General features: G+C 47.8%; 1 protein-coding gene across 4 annotated transcripts in view; it reads right to left on the bottom strand.

Annotated features, from left to right (window-relative positions):
* SLC27A6 (solute carrier family 27 member 6) overlaps positions 1-19852 on the bottom strand; it is a 195749-nt gene that overhangs the window by 58840 nt on the left and 117057 nt on the right. For all 4 annotated transcript variants that reach the window (XR_010250359.1, XR_010250365.1, XM_063964254.1 and 1 more), the window contains exon 7: positions 12508-12706. Coding sequence is in view for 2 of the 4 variants with exons in the window: in XM_063964254.1 (XP_063820324.1) it covers positions 12508-12706 (199 nt within the window). In the remaining 2 variants the exon portion in view is untranslated. The remainder of the gene's footprint in view (positions 1-12507; positions 12707-19852) is intronic.

Below are 19852 nucleotides of genomic sequence, written 5' to 3'. Positions count from 1 at the left end.
ATATTCCATGGTGGCTCTGTTGGTGGTTGAACCAACTCCTGTTTCTTACTTCGCTGAAAAGCGAAACAGTTTGCACACAAACCCTCATAAGTGACCAATTGATTCATATCAATTACCCCTGACTTACAAGATAAGCATGTTAGGGCTGTAGGAGTGCTTGATAAATTCTCCTCATCACTTTTGCCGCTTACAGACATGGTATTAACCTGTTATTGACTACACAATTTGTGACTGAAAATCACCCTATATGTCAGTGTATAGAGGTGAGATCAATCTGACCACAGTGCACCTGATTTGAGGGTCAGAACAGGACTGACATCACACAGAAAAGTCAGCACACATACTAGCAGTCAGTCACATGTTAAAGCATTAGACATTTCCATATGAGAATACAACCTCCATAACAACTTATACATAAGTAGGAAAATTGTACTTCTGTTTTAAACTGGTTCTTTTTTCAACATAGCATGCAGAAAACACAGTAATATACAGGTCTCATATGCAATAGGTACTAAAAATTAACAATGCATACTAAGAAGTAGAGAGAATTTTTAGTACTGTATACCCTGCCTCTGTAGAGCGGGATACAGGGAGACTCACCACACTTCCATATCCAAACAAATACGCTCGTAAGACGCTGAGTGGATTTAGACGCTACTGGTGTACACTGCCGCTCTTGATAACTGATAACGGACACGGACGCTCACCAACGGACACGGACGCTGAGCGACTTCCACGTGTATGCAGACGCTAAGGCCTGCTACTCGGTCTGGCGGGTTTATCTCCAGTGTACACAACCGCAGCGTCTAAGCTGCGACCGAGCACCCTCGTGGTAGCGTCTTAGCCGGAAGTTAGGTAATTTAATTCATGAAACGAGAAACACGCGGGAACTGGCCATGAACTCGGAGGAGGGGCGGCCAGGAAAGCATCTGAATCCCCCTGTTGACTTAAACTCCCAGGATCGCGGCCTCTACCTAGTCCTGGCGCCTATGATCCCAGGAGCTTAGCGCTGTCGCACTCTAGATGTTCGGCGCATCAACACACTGTTTGTAGTCTCCACCAAATCAGTGTAGCTGTGTCCTGACCCCTCTAGTAAGAGTAAGTCCATAGACTCACCGTCTCCCCATGCTCCGACCACAGCCTGGTTACGTCTGCTGGACCTGCTAGAACATCCGACACAGACGCCCGTCGAGACAGCACTGATACCCGAAGGTAAGCAATGTTGCGACCCGGTGGGGAGTTGTTGGAGCGACTCTTTCTAGAATGCGTTTAAGACGCTGTTAAGATAAGTCGCTCAAGTCTATAAAAATAAAATAATAAAAGCTTGAGGCTGCTCTCACAGCAGCCCTGTGACCATGCGGCTTCCTGCCGCACAAAGCAAAAAACTGATCTGACTGAGTCAGTGGGCGGGACTATATAGTGGAGGCCCCAATGCATCCTGGGAGGCCAGAAAGCTTGTGACCGTGTTGGTGCCATTTTTGCTGTCTCTCGACAATATCCCAATGTTATCCTGTGGATAATCCTGTGGACCCAGCCAGAGAAATACTATCTATGGACTTTTGAACATGTAGATAAATGTCACAAATAATACAGCACAAGGGCTGCTATTGAGAAAGTGGATGGATCCCAGTTGCCGGTAGTCAGAGAGGTCATCCAGGGACAAGGTATGGAACAAAGCTGGGGAAACCCAAATTGGGGTACTTGTCAAATAAAGCCAAGGGTAGTCAGTCAGAATGATATCTTAAAACTTGAATTCCCTTTAGTCAAAATATTTCCCAAAAATTGCTGTGTTGTTCTTTTAAGAGCATGATGACCAGCAATTAATGTTTTTGATGATTAAAACAGTGGGCATTATTGTCTGAAAAGGTATTAACATTGGTTGTTAGATGTCCATATGTTCTTTCATCCAAAATAAACCCTTTTTTCCAAGAAGGCTTCTCTCTCTCATGGTCCATTGCATTAAAACATATACTCAAATGTTTAAATATAAGATTTGGCGTTACAAGGCTCATCTGTGCATCTGTGATATGTGTGTATGAAAGAGTTAATCAACAAAAACTACCTGATATGTCTAAAAATGACTAAAATAAAACATACAAAAACTCACACTTACTATTAAATACCAGGTACTGCTGTCACTAAAATTCAGTTCAAGAGCTGACAATCCAAGACAGTGTACTCCATAACTTATCCCAAACTTTAATCACAAATTACTTTAATTAAAAGGTACTGTACAGCAAACAATTCCCTGATGCATAATAAAGAACAAAGCCATATGACGCATGAATTCTTTAAGAACACAAAGACATCACATTATTGAAAATTATTTAACATGACAGTCACTATGCTTATTGAGTAAAAATGGTGATAAATTGACAACCATAAATATAAATGTTAAAACAGTTTAATTTTAAATAACAAAAACAGAAATACAACAAGAAAAACTGATGAATCAGTCATCTTGAAGAAGAATAGATGAAAAACTCTTAGTAGCAGAAAATTCCCCTCATTTTAAACTTTCTTCGTTGCCCAAACTTCTTCCTTTGTGACATCACTAAAATAGGTTTGCTGATATGCTTATCTGTTTTATCCATGACCATAGTTCTGTGAGGCAGCATTGCTAAACATTGTGCCTTTGTGCAGTCTAAAATACCCTAACTTTAGATACACACAAACACACACACACACACACACACACACACACACACACACACACACACACACACACACACACACACACACACACACACGTGAAAGAGTCAAGCCACTTAACACATTTATTAATAGGACTGGAAATGGTGAGACCAGCAAGTTAATTTAGAATTATCAAAAGAGGGAATAATCCAAAGACAATTTAAAGTGGCTTCAGTAATGTGTTTTGAAAATGATGAGGTCACATTACATCTTCAAAGTCATTAAATTACAGACTTTGTAAAAAAAAAAAAAGAATAACATGAAAATCACAGTGAGATCTAGGCATTTAAGGCTGTAAGACCACTATCTAGCTCTGGCAGTATTCATGTTTAGATCTAGAGACACACACCTTAAACTCACAAACAGTATAGAAATACACACAATAAATGCCACATGAAGAGGAGAATCAACTGTAAACTCAGGAAAGCATGCACTGGCTGCAAGGGCATCACTTACATTGGTGACACATGGTGTTGTGTGAAGTCTCCATGCAAGTACCCACTCAAAAAGGGGTGATGCTTTGTGGGAAGAGGTGTGGGCGCATGGACCGACAATTGTTTTCGTCACTCTGAGGGTCAAGGAGATAATGGGCTGCCCCCGGAGACTGTCTTGTCTGCAGTGTCAGCTCTTACACTAAGACAGGAGCAGAATGCTGCACATAATCAGAGGATTATACCCTGGAGCTCCCCCACTCCCGTAGTGATGCTACTGATTGGCTCATTAGAACTTAGGGGAGCTGTATCAAACCTATGAGAAAGATACAGTGAAGTTGCCAATAGCAACCTAGCAGCTTATCCCTATGATTTATCTAACACAGACTATAAAATGCCAGAGATTAACTGGGTGCTACAGTAACTTCTCCACTTCATCTATTTTTATGGCATAGAAACAAAGTTGCATAAACTTGTATTAAATACCATTGAAACAATTGGTTACACTAAATACTTCCTTAATATGGGTTGTAAGAATGGTTTGGGGTAAAAAAAAAAAAAATTCTCTCTCAGATAAAAGATGTAGTAATAATGAATATATGAAGATGAAGGGAGTAGCAGTCATGGCTGTGTTAAAACAGTTCAAGGCTAGACCTCTAGTTCACTTTAATGAGATTTAGCCCCATGTATCGTGTAGTGCAAGATTATAAGAGTTACTCACTAATGCTGTGGACATAGGGAGTAATTCAGACCTGATCGCTCGCTAGTGTTTTTTGCAGCGCTGCGATCAGGTCAGAACTGCGCAATGCGCAGCATGTTGCACGGATACAAAGCGGATTGGTGCTGTGCGATGGGTTTTAAGAAGAATCCATTCGCAAAGCCGATTGCATGGAGATTGACAGGAAGAAAGCATTTGTGGGTGGCAACTGACCGTTTTCTGGGAGTGGTTGGAAAAATGCAGGCGTGTACAAGCGTTTGCAGGGCGGGTGTCTGACATCAATTCCGGCCCCGGACAGGTTGAAGTGATCGCAGTGGCTGAGTAAGTCCTGCGCAACTCAGAAACTGCACAAAGTTTTTTTGCACCACTCGGCTGCACAGGCGTTCGCACACTTGCACAGCTAAAATACACTTTCCGGTGGGTGGCAACTATGCGAACACAGGACTGCTAAAAACAGCTAGCGAGCGATCAGGTCTGAATTACCCCCATAGACCAGTTCTGAAGTCCTGATGGGCACTTAAGTAGGGCTCAAAGGCTAGGTCAAGAGTAGATGTAGAAACAAAGCCAGGCACCTTGACACTCTGGAACAACTGTAGTAGTTTTATAATAAGAATTTACTTACCGATAATTCTATTTCTCATAGTCCGTAGTGGATGCTGGGGACTCCGTCAGGACCATGGGGATAGCGGCTCCGCAGGAGACAGGGCACATCTAAAGAAAGCTTTTAGGATCACATGGTGTGTACTGGCTCCTCCCCCCATGACCCTCCTCCAAGCCTCAGTTAGGATACTGTGCCCGGACGAGCGTACATAATAAGGAAGGATCTTGAATCCCGGGTAAGACTCATACCAGCCACACCAATCACACTGTACAACTTGTGATCTGAACCCAGTTAACAGTATGATAACAAACGAAGTAGCCTCTGAAAAGATGGCTCACAACAATAATAATAACCCGATTTTTGTAACAATAACTATGTACAAGTATTGCAGACAATCCGCACTTGGGATGGGCGCCCAGCATCCACTACGGACTATGAGAAATAGAATTATCGGTAAGTAAATTCTTATTTTCTCTAACGTCCTAGTGGATGCTGGGGACTCCGTCAGGACCATGGGGATTATACCAAAGCTCCCAAACGGGCGGGAGAGTGCGGATGACTCTGCAGCACCGAATGAGAGAACTCCAGGTCCTCCTTAGCCAGAGTATCAAATTTGTAAAATTTTACAAACGTGTTCTCCCCTGACCACGTAGCTGCTCGGCAAAGTTGTAATGCCGAGACCCCTCGGGCAGCCGCCCAAGATGAGCCCACCTTCCTTGTGGAGTGGGCCTTTACAGATTTAGGCTGTGGCAGGCCTGCCACAGAATGTGCAAGTTGGATTGTGCTACAGATCCAACGCGCAATCGTCTGCTTAGACGCAGGAGCACCCATCTTGTTGGGTGCATACAATATAAACAACGAGTCAGATTTTCTGACTCCAGCTGTCCTTGAAATATATATTTTTAATGCTCTGACAACGTCCAGTAACTTGGAGTCCTCCAAGTCGCTAGTAGCCGCAGGCACCACAATAGGCTGGTTCAAGTGAAAAGCCGAAACCACCTTAGGGAGAAAATGAGGACGTGTCCGCAGTTCTGCCCTGTCCGAATGGAAAATCAGATATGGGCTTTTGTACGATAAAGCCGCCAACTCTGAAACTCTCCTGGCTGAAGCCAGGGCCAGTAGCATGGTTACTTTCCATGTAAGATACTTCAAATCTACAGATTTGAGAGGCTCAAACCAATGAGATTTGAGAAAATCCAAAACTACGTTTAGATCCCACGGTGCCACTGGGGGCACAATCGGGGGCTGTATATGTAGTACACCCTTGACAAAAGTTTGTACTTCAGGCACTGAAGCCAATTCCTTCTGGAAGAAGATTGATAAGGCCGAAATTTGAACTTTAATAGACCCCAATTTGAGGCCCATAGACAATCCTGCCTGCAGGAAATGTAAGAATCGACCCAATTGAAATTCTTCCGTTGGGGCCTTCTTGGCTTCACACCACGCAACATATTTTCTCCAAATGCGGTGATAATGTTGTGCGGTCACTTCCTTCCTAGCCTTAATCAAGGTAGGAATAACTTCCTCTGGAATGCCCTTTTCTTTTAGAATCCGGCGTTCAACCGCCATGCCGTCAAACGCAGTCGCGGTAAGTCTTGGAACATACAAGGTCCCTGCTGAAGCAGATCCCTTCTTAGAGGTAGAGGCCACGGATCCTCCGTGAGCATCTCTTGAAGTTCCGGATACCAAGTTCTTCTTGGCCAATCCGGAGCCACTAGTATTGTTCTTACTCCCCTTTTCCGAATAATTCTCAGTACCTTTGGTATGAGAGGCAGAGGAGGAAACACATACACTGACTGGTACACCCATGGTGTTACCAGAGCGTCCACAGCTATTGCCTGAGGGTCTCTTGACCTGGCGCAATATCTGTCCAGTTTTTTGTTGAGGCGAGACGCCATCATATCCACCTTTGGTTTTTCCCAACGGTTCACAATCATGTGGAAAACTTCCGGATGAAGTCCCCACTCTCCCGGGTGAAGGTCGTGTCTGCTGAGGAAGTCTGCTTCCCAGTTGTCCACTCCCGGGATGAACACTGCTGACAGTGCTATGACATGATTTTCCGCCCAGCGAAGAATCCTTGCAGCTTCTGTCATTGCTCTTCTGCTTCTCGTGCCGCCTTGTCTGTTTACGTGGGCGACTGCCGTGATGTTGTCCGACTGGATCAACACCGGCTGACCCTGAAGCAGCGGTTTTGCCAAGCTTAGAGCATTGTATATCGCTCTTAGCTCCAGTATATTTATGTGAAGAGACGTCTCCAGGTCTGACCATACACCCTGGAAGTTTCTTCCCTGTGTGACTGCTCCCCAGCCCCGTAGGCTGGCATCCGTAGTCACCAGGACCCAGTCCTGTATGCCGAACCTGCGGCCCTCTAACAGATGGGCACTCTGCAACCACCACAGGAGAGACAACCTTGTTCTTGGTGACAGTGTTATCCGCTGATGCATGTGCAGATGCGATCCGGACCATTTGTCCAGCAGATCCCACTGAAATGTTCGTGCATGGAATCTGCCGAATGGAATTGCTTCGTAAGAAGCCACCATCTTTCCCAGGACTCTTGTGCATTGATGTACTGACACAGTTCCTGGTTTTAGGAGGTTCCTGACCAGTTCGGATAACTCCCTTGCTTTCTCCTCCGGGAGAAACACCTTTTTCTGAACCGTGTCCAGAATCATTCCCAGGAACAGCAGACGTGTTGTCGGGGTCAATTGAGATTTTGGAAGATTCAGAATCCACCCGTGTTGCTGAAGCACTACTTGGGTTAGTGCTACACCGACTTCCAGCTGTTCTCTGGACTTTGCCCTTATCAGGAGATCGTCCAAGTAAGGGATAATTAATACGCCTTTTCTTCGTAGAAGAACCATCATTTCGGTCATTACCTTGGTAAAGACCCGAGGGGCCGTGGACAAACCAAACGGCAGCGTTTGAAACTGATAATGACAGTCTTGTATCACGAACCTGAGATACCCTTGGTGTGAGGGGTAAATTGGGACATGCAGATAAGCATCTTTTATGTCCAGGGACACCATGAAGTCCCCTTCTTCCAGATTCGCTATCACTGCTCTGAGTGACTCCATCTTGAACTTGAATTTCTGTATGTACAGGTTCAAGGATTTCAGATTTAGAATAGGTCTTACCGAACCGTCCGGCTTCGGTACCACAAATAGCGTGGAATAATACCCCTTTCCCTGTTGTAGGAGGGGTACCTTGACTATCACCTGCTGAGAATACAGCTTGTGAATGGCTTCCAATACCGTCGTCCTTTCTGAGGGAGACGTTGGTAAAGCAGACTTTAGGAACCGGCGAGGGGGAGACCTTTCGAACTCCAACATGTAACCCTGAGATACTATCTGCAGGATCCACGGGTCCACCTGTGAGCGAGCCCACTGATTGCTGAAAATCTTTAGTCGACCCCCCACCGCTCCTGAGTCCGCTTGTAAAGCCCCAGCGTCATGCTGATGGCTTTGTAGAACCCGGGGCGGGCTTCTGGTCCTGGGCAGGGGCTGCTTGCTGCCCTCTCTTACCCTTTCCTCTGCCTCGCGGCAGATAAGACTGTCCTTTTGCTCGCTTGTTTTTATAGGAGCGAAAGGACTGCGGCTGAAAAGACGGTGTCTTTTTCTGTTGGGAGGGGGTCTGAGGTAAAAAAGTGGATTTGCCGGCAGTTGCCGTGGCCACCAGATCCGATAGACCGACCCCAAATAATTCCTCTCCTTTATATGGCAACACTTCCATATGCCTTTTGGAATCCGCATCACCTGACCACTGTCGCGTCCATAAACTTCTTCTGGCAGATATGGACATCGCACTTACTCTTGATGCTAGAGTACAAATATCCCTCTGAGCATCTCGCATATAAAGAAACGCATCCTTTAATTGCTCTAGAGTCAATAAAATACTGTCCCTATCCAGGGTATCAATATTTTCAGTCAGGGAATCCAACCACACTACCCCAGCACTGCACATCCAGGCTGAGGCTATTGCCGGTCGCAGTATAACACCAGTATGAGTGTATATACTTTTCAGGTTAGTTTCCAGCCTCCTATCCGCTGGATCCTTGAGGGCGGCCGTATCAGGAGACGGCAACGCCACTTGCTTTGATAAACGTGTGAGCGCCTTATCCACCCTAGGGGGTGTTTCCCAGCGCGTCCTAACCTCTGGTGGGAAAGGGTATAATGCCAATAACTTCTTAGAAATTAGCAGTTTTCTATCTGGGTTAACCCACGCTTCATCACACACGTCATTCAATTCCTCTGATTCTGGAAAAGCTACAGGTAGTTTTTTCACCCCCACATAATACCCCTTTTTGAGGTACCAGCAGTATCAGAGATCTGCAAAGCCTCCTTCATTGCCGTGATCATATAACGTGTGGCCCTGTTGGAAAATACGTTTGTTTCTTCACCGTCGACACTAGATTCATCTGTGTCGGTACCCGTGTCGACTGACTGAGGTAAGGGACGTTTTACAGCACCTGACGGTGTCTGAGACGCCTGAGCCGGTACTGACTGGTTTTCCGGCCGTCTCATTTCGTCTACTGACTTTTGTAATGTACTAACATTATCACGTAATTCCATAACTAAAGCCATCCATTCCGGTGTCGACTCCCTAGGGGGTGACATCACCATTACCGGCAATTGCTCTGCCTCCACACCAACATCGTCCTCATACATGTCGACACACACGTACCGACACACAGCAGCCACACAGGGAATGCTCTAATCGAAGACAGGACCCCCTTAGCCCTTTGGGGAGACAGAGGGAGAGTTTGCAAGCACACACCAAAAGCGCTATAAATGTATATAAACAACCCTAAAAGGTGTTGTTTTTGTTATAAGCGCTTTTAATATATAAATATCGCCAATTTATGCCCCCCTTCTCTTTGTTACCCTGTTTCTGTAGTGCAGTGCAGGGGAGAGTCCTGGGAGCCTTCCTCACAGCGGAGCTGAGCAGGAAAATGGCGCTGAGTGCTGAGGAGAATAAGCTCCGCCCCTTTTCCGGCGGGCTTTTCTCCCGGGTTTTGAGAAATCTGGCCTGGGTTAAATACATACATATAGCCTTAATGGCTATATGTGATGTATTCTTTGCCACTAAAGGTATTTAATATTGCTGCCCAGGGCGCCCCCAGCAGCGCCCTGCACCCTCCGTGACTGGTCAGTGAGGAGTGTGTAGCAACAATGGCGCACAGCTGCCGTGCTGTGCGCTACCTTCATGAAGACTGAAGAGTCTTCTGCCGCCTGTTTCCGGACCTCCGATCTTCAGCATCTGTAAGGGGGGTCGGCGGCGCGGCTCCGGGACGAACCCCAGGATGACCTGTGTTCCGACTCCCTCTGAAGCTATGTCCAGTAGCCTAAGACTCCAATCCATCCTGCACGCAGGTGAGTTGAAAATCTCTCCCCTAAGTCCCTCGATGCAGTGAGCCTGTAGCCAGCAGGACTCACTGAGATTTAAAACCTAAAAAAACTTTTTCTAAGCAGCTCTTTAAGAGAGCCACCTAGATTGCACCCTGCTCGGACGGGCACAAAAACCTAACAGAGGCTTGGAGGAGGGTCATGGGGGGAGGAGCCAGTACACACCATGTGATCCTAAAAGCTTTCTTTAGATGTGCCCTGTCTCCTGCGGAGCCGCTATCCCCATGGTCCTGACGGAGTCCCCAGCATCCACTAGGACGTTAGAGAAATTCCTTTTAGACACTTGCACAGTTGTGGACTCCCTTTGGACACCTCGGCTAAATCGCACACTCTCTGCACAACAGGACTCGGATCTGGACTCGTTCTGCACACCTGGACAGGATCTGGACTCACTTTACACATCTGGACAGGATCTAAACTGACTCTGCACACCGAAACAGGCTCTGAACTTACTCTGCACACATGGACTAGATCTGGATGCCCTCCGGACAACATCGGGACACCTTCTTCACACCTGGACAGGATCTGGACTCCTTCTGCACACCTGGACAGGATGTTGGTTTCCTTTGAACATAGTATCAGGCTAGCACTATTTTCTGGTAGCTTTATCGCTCATAACTGCAGCTTTCTTTCTCAAACTGGTAGCTTTCTTATTGGCAAAATTCTTACTTAAAAGCGCAGCTTTAGTTTCTATAGGATAATGGTTGTTTTCACTTGTGAAATTGCAGTTCTTCCTCTGGAAGCCTTCACTCTCACAACTCTCCTTGTAGCAGATATCTCTGTGATAGCTTCCCCTCTTGGTGGCATAGAGCAACACTATAATGATACATCTCCTTCTGGCAGCTTTCTCTCAGCCTGTGCCCCTCTCTGCAACCATTCTGTTCTCTGTACTCACTCTCATATCTGATGCAGGGTTCATTGGCAGGCATCTATGTCTTGTGAATAGTCTCTAATTCATCAATCTACGGCCACAGCAATGACCATGCCTCTTTTCGTGGCTGCACTCATCTTTTCTTAGGGTTAATTTGCTTCCCTCTGAACCATTTACATGGCATAATCAACCTGGTTTTGCCATGTAAATAATTACCACTTTAAAAAACAGGAGAACTCTCACAAAAGGGATACAATGATTTTGAATTTTGGATAAGGGATACTCAACCTGTATATCCTATTAGGCCCGGTAAAATATCGGGTGCAAAAAAATTATGTTTTTCGCGATTTTTCCTGATGTTTCAACGATTTTTTTTACATGCTATCCAGATTGATCGCCTGTAAAAAAATACCCCTTCTCCCAAAAACACACAGGTTCTGTGAAACCTGTAAGTTTTCGGTAGAAACAGCCCCGTTTTCACACGGAAACGGGGCTGTTTCTGGGGATTTGGTTTCGCCTGAGGCAGGCAAAACAAAATCCCCGATGAGCGGGACACCTGCAGCATCCCATGCCCGCTGCAGCAGCAGCAGGCTGGGACTGCAGGCATCCGGAAGCTGTCCTCGGCGCGGTGACCCACGACAGAGAAGCCGAGGCAGTGCCATGACCGCATCCCCCCTCTCCTCCGCCCCCGGAAGCGGTCACATGACGGGGAGCGGCCATGTGACCGGGGGAGCCGCAGGAGCAGCGCTGCACCGGGCGCTGTCAGGAGCCGACAACCGGTGCAGCTTCAGGTAACCCCCTATAAGTCACTGCTCGTGCTGGCTTATCGGGGGTAATAGGATAGCCCCCGGCGGAACAATTAGCACCGGTAAATTACCAGGGCTAATTGGATATCCCCCAAAATCTCTCACTTCCTGATTCTTACACCCTATTACATTCCCCCTTGGTCGCCCTCCCTTTACTCTAATAATGTAGTATGCCAAGCAATTTTTTTCAAAGGGATCTATCTACTGGGTGATGCATATCTGCTTACTACTCAGAAGTATCCTACACTGATCTTCTAGGCAAGTGGTGGTGGTGGTGGTGGTGGTGGTGGTGGGAGGGGGGTTGGAGGTGTTATAGCCACTGTGATAACTATGCAAATGCTTAAGAATCATAACAAATCACTGCTAATGTCTTGGTCTCAAGCAGGGCCTTTGGAGCAGATGAACAATCATCTCTGGGCTCCACCCTTAGTGTTGAATCTGCAGCAGCTAATGCATATAGTGTGTACATTTTACACCCCTGGTGCATGTACTCTGTATGTGAGCAAGGCACAAACAGAGCGGTATCCTATTAGGTGAAATGATTTACCGCAGAGTAATAACTGGCTTTTCAGCCAAATAACACTATTGGGCTATCCATTTCAGCCCATTTTTGCCGTACATCGCGGTCACATGTGTTACCGTCCGATAACGGGTCTCCTAGGTCTGGTTATCGGGGATTGCAAAATCCCGATAAGTGCCGGTTTACAGGGTTAACTGGATAGCCCCGGAGAGAATTCTTTAGCTGCGGTCTATTTTGTGAAAATGAAGAGTGGAATAAAAATCCTCATAACAAATAGATTAAACTGAAGAACAGAATGTAAATCAGAAAGAAAGAAAAAAACACATAATCTTTTCCCAAAAAAATTGGAAAAGGGAGGGGAAATAAAGTAATTGTCCAATTGAAATAATATATATTGTATATTTAATGCTTAAGTAATCTATCAGTAATCATTATATATCTATAGATATTGTGTCCCTACTGACCTGAAAGTGTCTCCAATTCTGTCCCGAAAGTAAAGAAAATTATCGTGATCTTGGACCATCAGATCTCCAGTATTGAAATAAACATCTCCTTTCTTGAACACATCACACAATAATTTTTTTGATGTATGTTTTTTATTTCCAGCGTAACCAAAGAAAGGATTGACATGAGTTACCTTGGATATTAGAAGTCCAGTTTCACCTGTAGGTGGAAAAGATATTAAATATCAATATCTGTATATAAAAATTAGCATATTTAATTTCTGCACAGAAGCTCTGAGGGGCGTGTCAGTGTTGCTTTCTGCAGATGCTCTCCTATTGGTGGCCTGCTTAGTGACTCCTCCCCATACTGTAGTTGTGCCTCCTGTCAGCATCCCTCCAATCAGCATTCAGGGTTTAATTATTCACTTATAATTATGTAACTCTGTGGGAGTTACCATACAGTTTTTCCCAATTCCTTATTATTATTAATATTATTATTATTATTATTATTATACGTTTGTTTCACTAGCAGTTATTTATTAGCGCTTTTTGATGATAAATGCATGGAAAGTTGTATACAAGAAGCATGGTTTGAGGTTTATTCTTTATAGAAATGTCACTAGAATTTGGCCATGGGTACTAAAAATCAATTTCGCATTAGCACTAGATATTTAGGTTTATAGGGCCAGATTCTGAGTTGGGAATAAAATATGGGTTGATACACACTCAAGGGCGTAGCTACAATAGGTGGAGGAGGTGCGGCTGCTACGAAGCCCATGCTGCCTCAGGGGCCCAGCCCTCCTCCTGCATCTAGTTGCTGTGCCCCGTTGGCTGCTTTAAGTGCTTTTATTTCTCAGCAGTGTGCTGCTTCACTGCAGTCACATCTGCTCTGGCAGCCAGCTTCTCCTCTCCTGAGTCCTAACTGATGCTGGGAGGAGGTGTGGCTGAGCCTTCAGGGACATTCCTGGACCGCAGCCATGCCTCCTCCCAGCGTCAGTAAGGACAGACAAGACGGAGCCGGCAGGATGGAGAGCATAAATAAAAAGCAGGCAATGGGGTACCGATGGTGAGTGCCCGCCTGCTGACACTTGAGGTGGGGTCTTTGGTTAGTCCACAGGGGGAGTGTCTCCATGGGCAGATCATGGGGTGGGTTGGGGGGAGGGGGGAAATCGTGTTTGTGAGTAGTCCACGGCTGAGCAGTCAGCCAGGGGGCGCCACAGAAATTGTGCTGTGGGGCCCCCATTGACATAGCTATGCCTCTGTACACACTGATCGATCTCTGAACTACATATCACGAATGAATTGGCAGGTGTGTACACCCATTATGGGGACTATTCATGAAGCAGTAAAAAGAGTGGAGAAACAGACCAGTGGAGAAGTTGCCCATGGCAATCAATCAGCATATACCTTACATTTTGCAGACTGTACTTGATAACGAGTTTTATGGTAAGAACTTACCCTTGTTAAAACTCTTTCTGCGAGGTACACTGGGCTCCACAAGTCTGGGCATTGGGGTGTAGAGTAGGATCTTGATCCGAGGCACCAACAGGCTAAAAGCTTTGACTGTTCCCAGAATGCACAGCGCCGCCTCCTATATCACCCCGCCTCCCAGCACAGGAGCTCAGTTTAGTTAACCAGCCCAATGCAGTAGCAGGAAAAGAGACGACAACGGTTAGTAGCCACATACACCACACTCTCACGACAAGAGAAGTGTCAGCAGCTAATGCCATATCAACCCAAAGAAGCTAAGTGCGTCAGGGTGGGCGCCTTGTGGAGCCCAGTGTACCTCGCAGAAAGAGTTTTAACAAGGGTAAGTTCTTACCATAAAACTCATTTTCTGCTGCGGGGTACACTGGGCTCCACAAGTCTGGACAATGGGGATGTCCTAAAGCAGTTCCTTATGGGAGGGGATGCAATGTAGCAAGCACAAGAACCCGGCGTCCAAAGGAAACATCCTGGAAAGCGGCAGTATCGAAGGCATAGAACCTTGTGAACGTGTTCCTGGAGGACCATGTAGCCGGCTTGCACAATTGATCAAGGGTCGCACCACGTTGGGCCGCCCAAGAAGGTCCAACAGACCGAGTAGAATGGGCCGTAAAATGAACAGAAGCTGACAGACCAGCCTTCACATAAGCATGCGCAATCACCATTCTAATCCACCTGGCCAGGGTCTGCTTGTGAGCAGGCCAGCCACGTTTGTGAAATCCAAACAAAACAAAGAGAGAATCAGACTTTCGAATAGAAGCAGTTCTCTTCACATAGATACGGAGAGCCCGTACCACATCCAAAGACCGCTCTTTGGGAGACAAATCAGGAGAGACAAAAGCTGGAACCACAATCTCCTGATTAAGGTGGAACGAAGAAACCACCTTAGGTAAATATCCGGGACGAGTCCTAAGAACCGCCCGGTCACGGTGAAAAATCAGATATGGGGAACTACAAGACAAGGCACCCAAATCCGACATTCTTCTAGCAGAGGCAATAGCCAGCAAGAACACCACCTTAAGGGAAAGCCACTTAAGGTCAGCTGAACCAAGAGGTTCAAATGGAGGCTCCTGCAAAGCCTCCAAAACCACCGACAAGTCCCAAGGAGCCACAGGCGGGACATAGGGAGGTTGGATACGCAACACACCCTGAGTGAAAGTATGAACATCAGGTAAAGTCGCAATTTTTCTCTGAAACCACACTGACAAGGCAGAAATATGAACCTTGAGGGAGGCCAGACGCAGGCCTAAATCTAGGCACTGCAGTAGAAAAGCCAAAAGTTTGGCTGTACTAAACTTGGAAGCGTCATAATGGTTAGATGCGCACCAAACAAAGCAGGAATGCCAGACCGGATGGTAAATCCGAACAGAGGCCAGTTTCCGGGCCCGCAACATAGTTTTAATGACCTCTTCAGAAAAACCCTTAGCTCTTAAGACGGAAGCTTCAAGTGCCACGCCGTCAAAGACAGCCGGGCTAGGTCCTGGTAGACACAGGGGCCCTGAACGAGGAGGTCTGGGCATTGTGGAAGTAGAAATGGACGCTCTGACGATAGGCCTTGCAGGTCTGAGAACCAGTGCCGTCTGGGCCACGCCGGAGCTATGAGAAGCATATTTCCTTTCTCTTGCTTGAACTTCCGAATTATCCTGGGCAGGAGTGACACCGGAGGGAACACGTATGGCAGCCGAAACCTCCACGGCACTGCCAGCGCATCCACGAATGCTGCTTGAGGATCCCTTGTCCTTGCTCCGAAGACCGGAACCTTGTGATTGTGTCGAGACGCCATCAGATCCACATCTGGAAGACCCCACCTTTCCACGAGGAGTTGAAACACTTCTGGATGGAGGCCCCACTCGCTGGCATGCACGTCCTGACGACTGAGAAAGTCCGCTTCCCAATTCAGGACTCCCGGAATGAATATTGCCGATATTGCCGGTAGATGGCGTTCTGCCCAACGTAGAATCCGTGAGGCTCCCTTCATTGCCAAACGGCTTCGAGTGCCGCCTTGATGATTTGTGTAAGCCACTGTGGTGGCGTTGTCCGACTGTACCGGAACAGGATGGTTCTGAATCAAATGCTGGGCTAGGTTCAACGCATTGAAGACCGCCCGCAATTCCAGAATGTTGATCGAGAGGAGAGATTCCTCCTTGGTCCACCGACCCTGCAAGGAGTGCTGCTCCAGCACCGCGCCCCAACCTCTTAGACTGGCATCTGTCGTCAACAGGACCCAGTTGGATATCCAGAAGGGACGGCCTCTGCACAATTGTCGGTCCTGGAGCCACCAGAGCAGCGACAGACGGACCTCCGGAGTCAAAGAGATCATTTGAGACCTGATCCGGTGAGGCAGGCCGTCCCACTTGGCTAGAATCAGCTTCTGGAGGGGGCGAGAATGGAATTGAGCATACTCCACCATGTCGAATGCTGACACCATGAGGCCCAGCATCTGCATTGCCGAATGTATCGACACTTGCGGACGAGAAAGGGAGCAACGAATCCTGTCCTGAAGTTTCAGGACTTTCTCCTGAGACAAGAACAACCTCTGGTTGTGAGTGTCCAACAGCGCTCCCAGATGCACAATGCTCTGAGCACGGACCAGGGAGGATTTCTTCCAGTCATATCCAGATGACGCAGGAGAAGATCTGGGGAATTTGCCAGGATTAACAAGTCGTCCAGATACGGCAGTATCCTGACCCCTTGACAGCGGAGTACCACTTTCATCACCGCCATAACTTTGGTGTAGACTCGCGGAGCCGTTGTTAAACCAAAAGGTAACGCCCGAAACTGGTAATGGAGGTTGCCAATAGCGAACCTCAGGTATTGTTGATGTGACACTGCTATAGGAATATGCAGGTAAGCATCCTGTATGTCCAGGGAGACCATGTAGTCCCCAGGTTCCAAGGCCAGAACTATAGAGCGAAGGGTTTCCATACGGAACTTGGAAACCTTCACAAACCTGTTCAGTGCCTTGAGGTTGAGAATGGGCCGGGAGGACCCATTCGGTTTCGGGACTAGAAACAGCGGAGAATAGTACCCCCGGCCCCTCTGAGCAAGAGGCACCTGTACTACGACTCCTGTATCCAGGAGAGTCTGTACCACCGAATGCAGAGTGTTTGCCTTTGTCTGGTCCGACGGGACGTCTGTCTGGCAAAATCGATGAGGGAATCGGTTTTTGAAGGCTATGGCGTAACCTCGAGTGACGACTTCCCGTACCCAGGCATCTGAAGTGGTTTCAACCATTCCTGGGTATACCCTAGAAGCTGGCCCCCCACCCTGGGATCCCCCAGGGGGAGCCCCGCCCCGTCATGCGGCAGGCTTATCGGTCTTGGCTGCTAGCTGACGGGCAGCCCAGTCTCTTTAGGGCTTCGGCTTACCAGGTTTGGAAGTGCGGGCCTGCTTATGGTACGCCTGACCTTTTGCTTTACCTGAAGGACGAAAGGGGGGAAAGGACGTGCCTTTGGCCTTCGACACAGAAGGAGCTGTATTAGGCAGACAGGCAGTTTTGACAGTAGCCAAATCAGCCACTATCTTATTTAAGTCCTCCCCAAACAGAATATCCACCTTGAAAGGGAGTACCTCTAGGGTTTTTCTAGAGTCCAGATCCACAGACAAGGATCTCAGCCACAATATCCGGCGAGCCAGGACTGACATAGTAGAGGCCTTGGCTGCTAGGATACCGGCATCAGAAGCCGACTCTTTAATATAGTGAGAAGCTGTGACAATATATGACAAGCATTGTCTAGAGGAGATTTCAGCTTCTAACTCCAAGGCCCATGCTTCAATAGCCTCTGCCGCCCATGTAGCTGCAATAGTGGGCCTTTGTGCAGCACCCGTGAGGGTGTAAATCGCTTTTAGACAACCCTCGACACGTTTATCCGTAGGCTCTTTTACAGACGTGACGGTAGTGACAGGTAGAGCTGAGAAAACCACCATCCTAGCCACATGTGAGTCTACTGGAGGAGGCGTTTCCCAATTCTTAGACAGCTCTGGCGCGAGGGGATAGCGAGCCAGCATCTTCTTTTGAGGCACAAACTTCGTACCCGGGCTTTGCCAGGGTTCCTGACGTGTATCCACTAGGTGATCAGAGTGAGGTAAAACTTGATCAGGAACATCCACATGTGAACTACCCTCCCCATCAGCCGTATCTGAGTCAGAACCTGTGGGGTCAGTGTATGTGCTGTCTTCATCAGACGAGGTGTCAGTGACAGCAGTGGATTGTGAGGAGACGAGCGCTCGCTTAGAGGACCTCTTGGACTTAGGCGAGCGATGGTCAGACTTTTTAGTAGTCAGGGACTGGTTCAACTTCTTTAATTGAGCAGATAAATCGTCCGCCCACGGCGGGTTAGCTGCAGGGACCACATACGGTTGTACCGGCATTGGGGGTCCCATAGGGGGTGTTAGTTTATGAACTAGCGTATGCAGAAGCGTGGAAAAAGCGGCCCACGGAGGGTCAGTATGTGCCTCCGTTGCACTCTGCAACTGCCGGGCACATACAGGGGGGAGCGGCGCTGACATCCCGGCGGCTGCTGCACTCTGCAACCACCGGGCACATACGGGGGGGGGGGGGGGGGGAGTGGCGCTGACATCCCGGCAGCTGCTGTACTCTGCAACCTCTGGGCACATACAGGGATACAGGGGGAGAGCGGCGCTGACATCCCGGCGGCTGCTGTACTCTGCAACCGCCGGGCACATATGGGTGGGAGTGGCGCTGGCATCCCGGCGGCTGCTGTACTCTGCAACCGCCGGGCACATACGGGGGGGGGGGGGGGGGGAGCGGCGCTGACATCCCGGCGGCTGCTGCTCAGTCTCAGTAGCCGCCGGGTGGGAGGGAGTGATGCCGGGCTTCCCGATCACTGTTACCACAGTGATCGGGACACACTAGAGACGGAGCCATAGGCTCCATAGGGGCCAGGAGGTCCCTCTTACATTGCCGGTTGTGGGAAGAATCTCTTTCCACAGCAGCACAGTGGGCCTTTCTGACTGTCAGGGAAAGCCCAGTCTGGTGTGGTCGCATCTGATGCGACCATACCAGTTAAGTGGTTAAGGGGAAACATTTAAATGTGTTGGAATGGCCTAGTCAAAGCCCAGATCTCAATCTAATTGAGCATCTATGGTCAGACTTGAAGATTGCTGTTCACAAGTGGAAACCATCCAACATGAAGGAGCTGGAGCAGTTTTGCCTTGAGGAATGGGCAAAAATCCCAGTGGCAAGATGTGGTAAGCTCATAGAGACTGATCCAAAGTGACTTGCAGCTATAATTGCCGCAAAAGGTGGCTCTACAAAGTACTGACTTTAGGGGGGGGTGAATAGTTATGCACGCTGAAGTTTTCTTTTATCTTGTCCTATTTGTTGTTTGCTTCACAATAAAAAAAATCATCTTCAAAGTTATAGGCATGTTCTGTGAATGAAATGATGCAAACCTTCAAACAATCCATTTCAATTCCAGGTTGTGAAGCAACAAGACATGAAAAATGCAATGGGGGTTAAATACTACAGCAAAGCACTGTGTGTATATATATTAGTGATGAGCGGGTTCGGTTCCTCGGAATCCGAACCCCCCCGAACTTCACCCTTTTTACACGGGTCCGAGGCAGACTCGGATCCTCCCGCCTTGCTCGGTTAACCCGAGCGCGCCCTAACGTCATCATCCCGCTGTCGGATTCTCACGAGATTCGGATTCTATATAAGGAGCCGCGCGTCGCCGCCATTTTTCACTCTGGCATTGGAAATGATAGTGAGAGCACGTGGCTGGCGTCCTCTCACTTTGTTTCAGGGGGCTGCAGTGCAAATATCTTTATTCTGGGGACCAGCAGTATTATAGGAGGAGTACAGTGCAGAGTTTTGCTGGCCAGTGACCACCAGTATTATACGTTGTCTGCCTGAAAA

The sequence above is a fragment of the Pseudophryne corroboree genome, chromosome 1 (genome assembly GCF_028390025.1).
Source record: "Pseudophryne corroboree isolate aPseCor3 chromosome 1, aPseCor3.hap2, whole genome shotgun sequence".
In the NCBI taxonomy this organism is placed as follows: Eukaryota; Metazoa; Chordata; class Amphibia; order Anura; family Myobatrachidae; genus Pseudophryne; species Pseudophryne corroboree.
The sequence above is the reverse complement of the archived record's forward strand: the minus strand, read 5'-3'. Positions and strand labels throughout refer to the sequence as shown.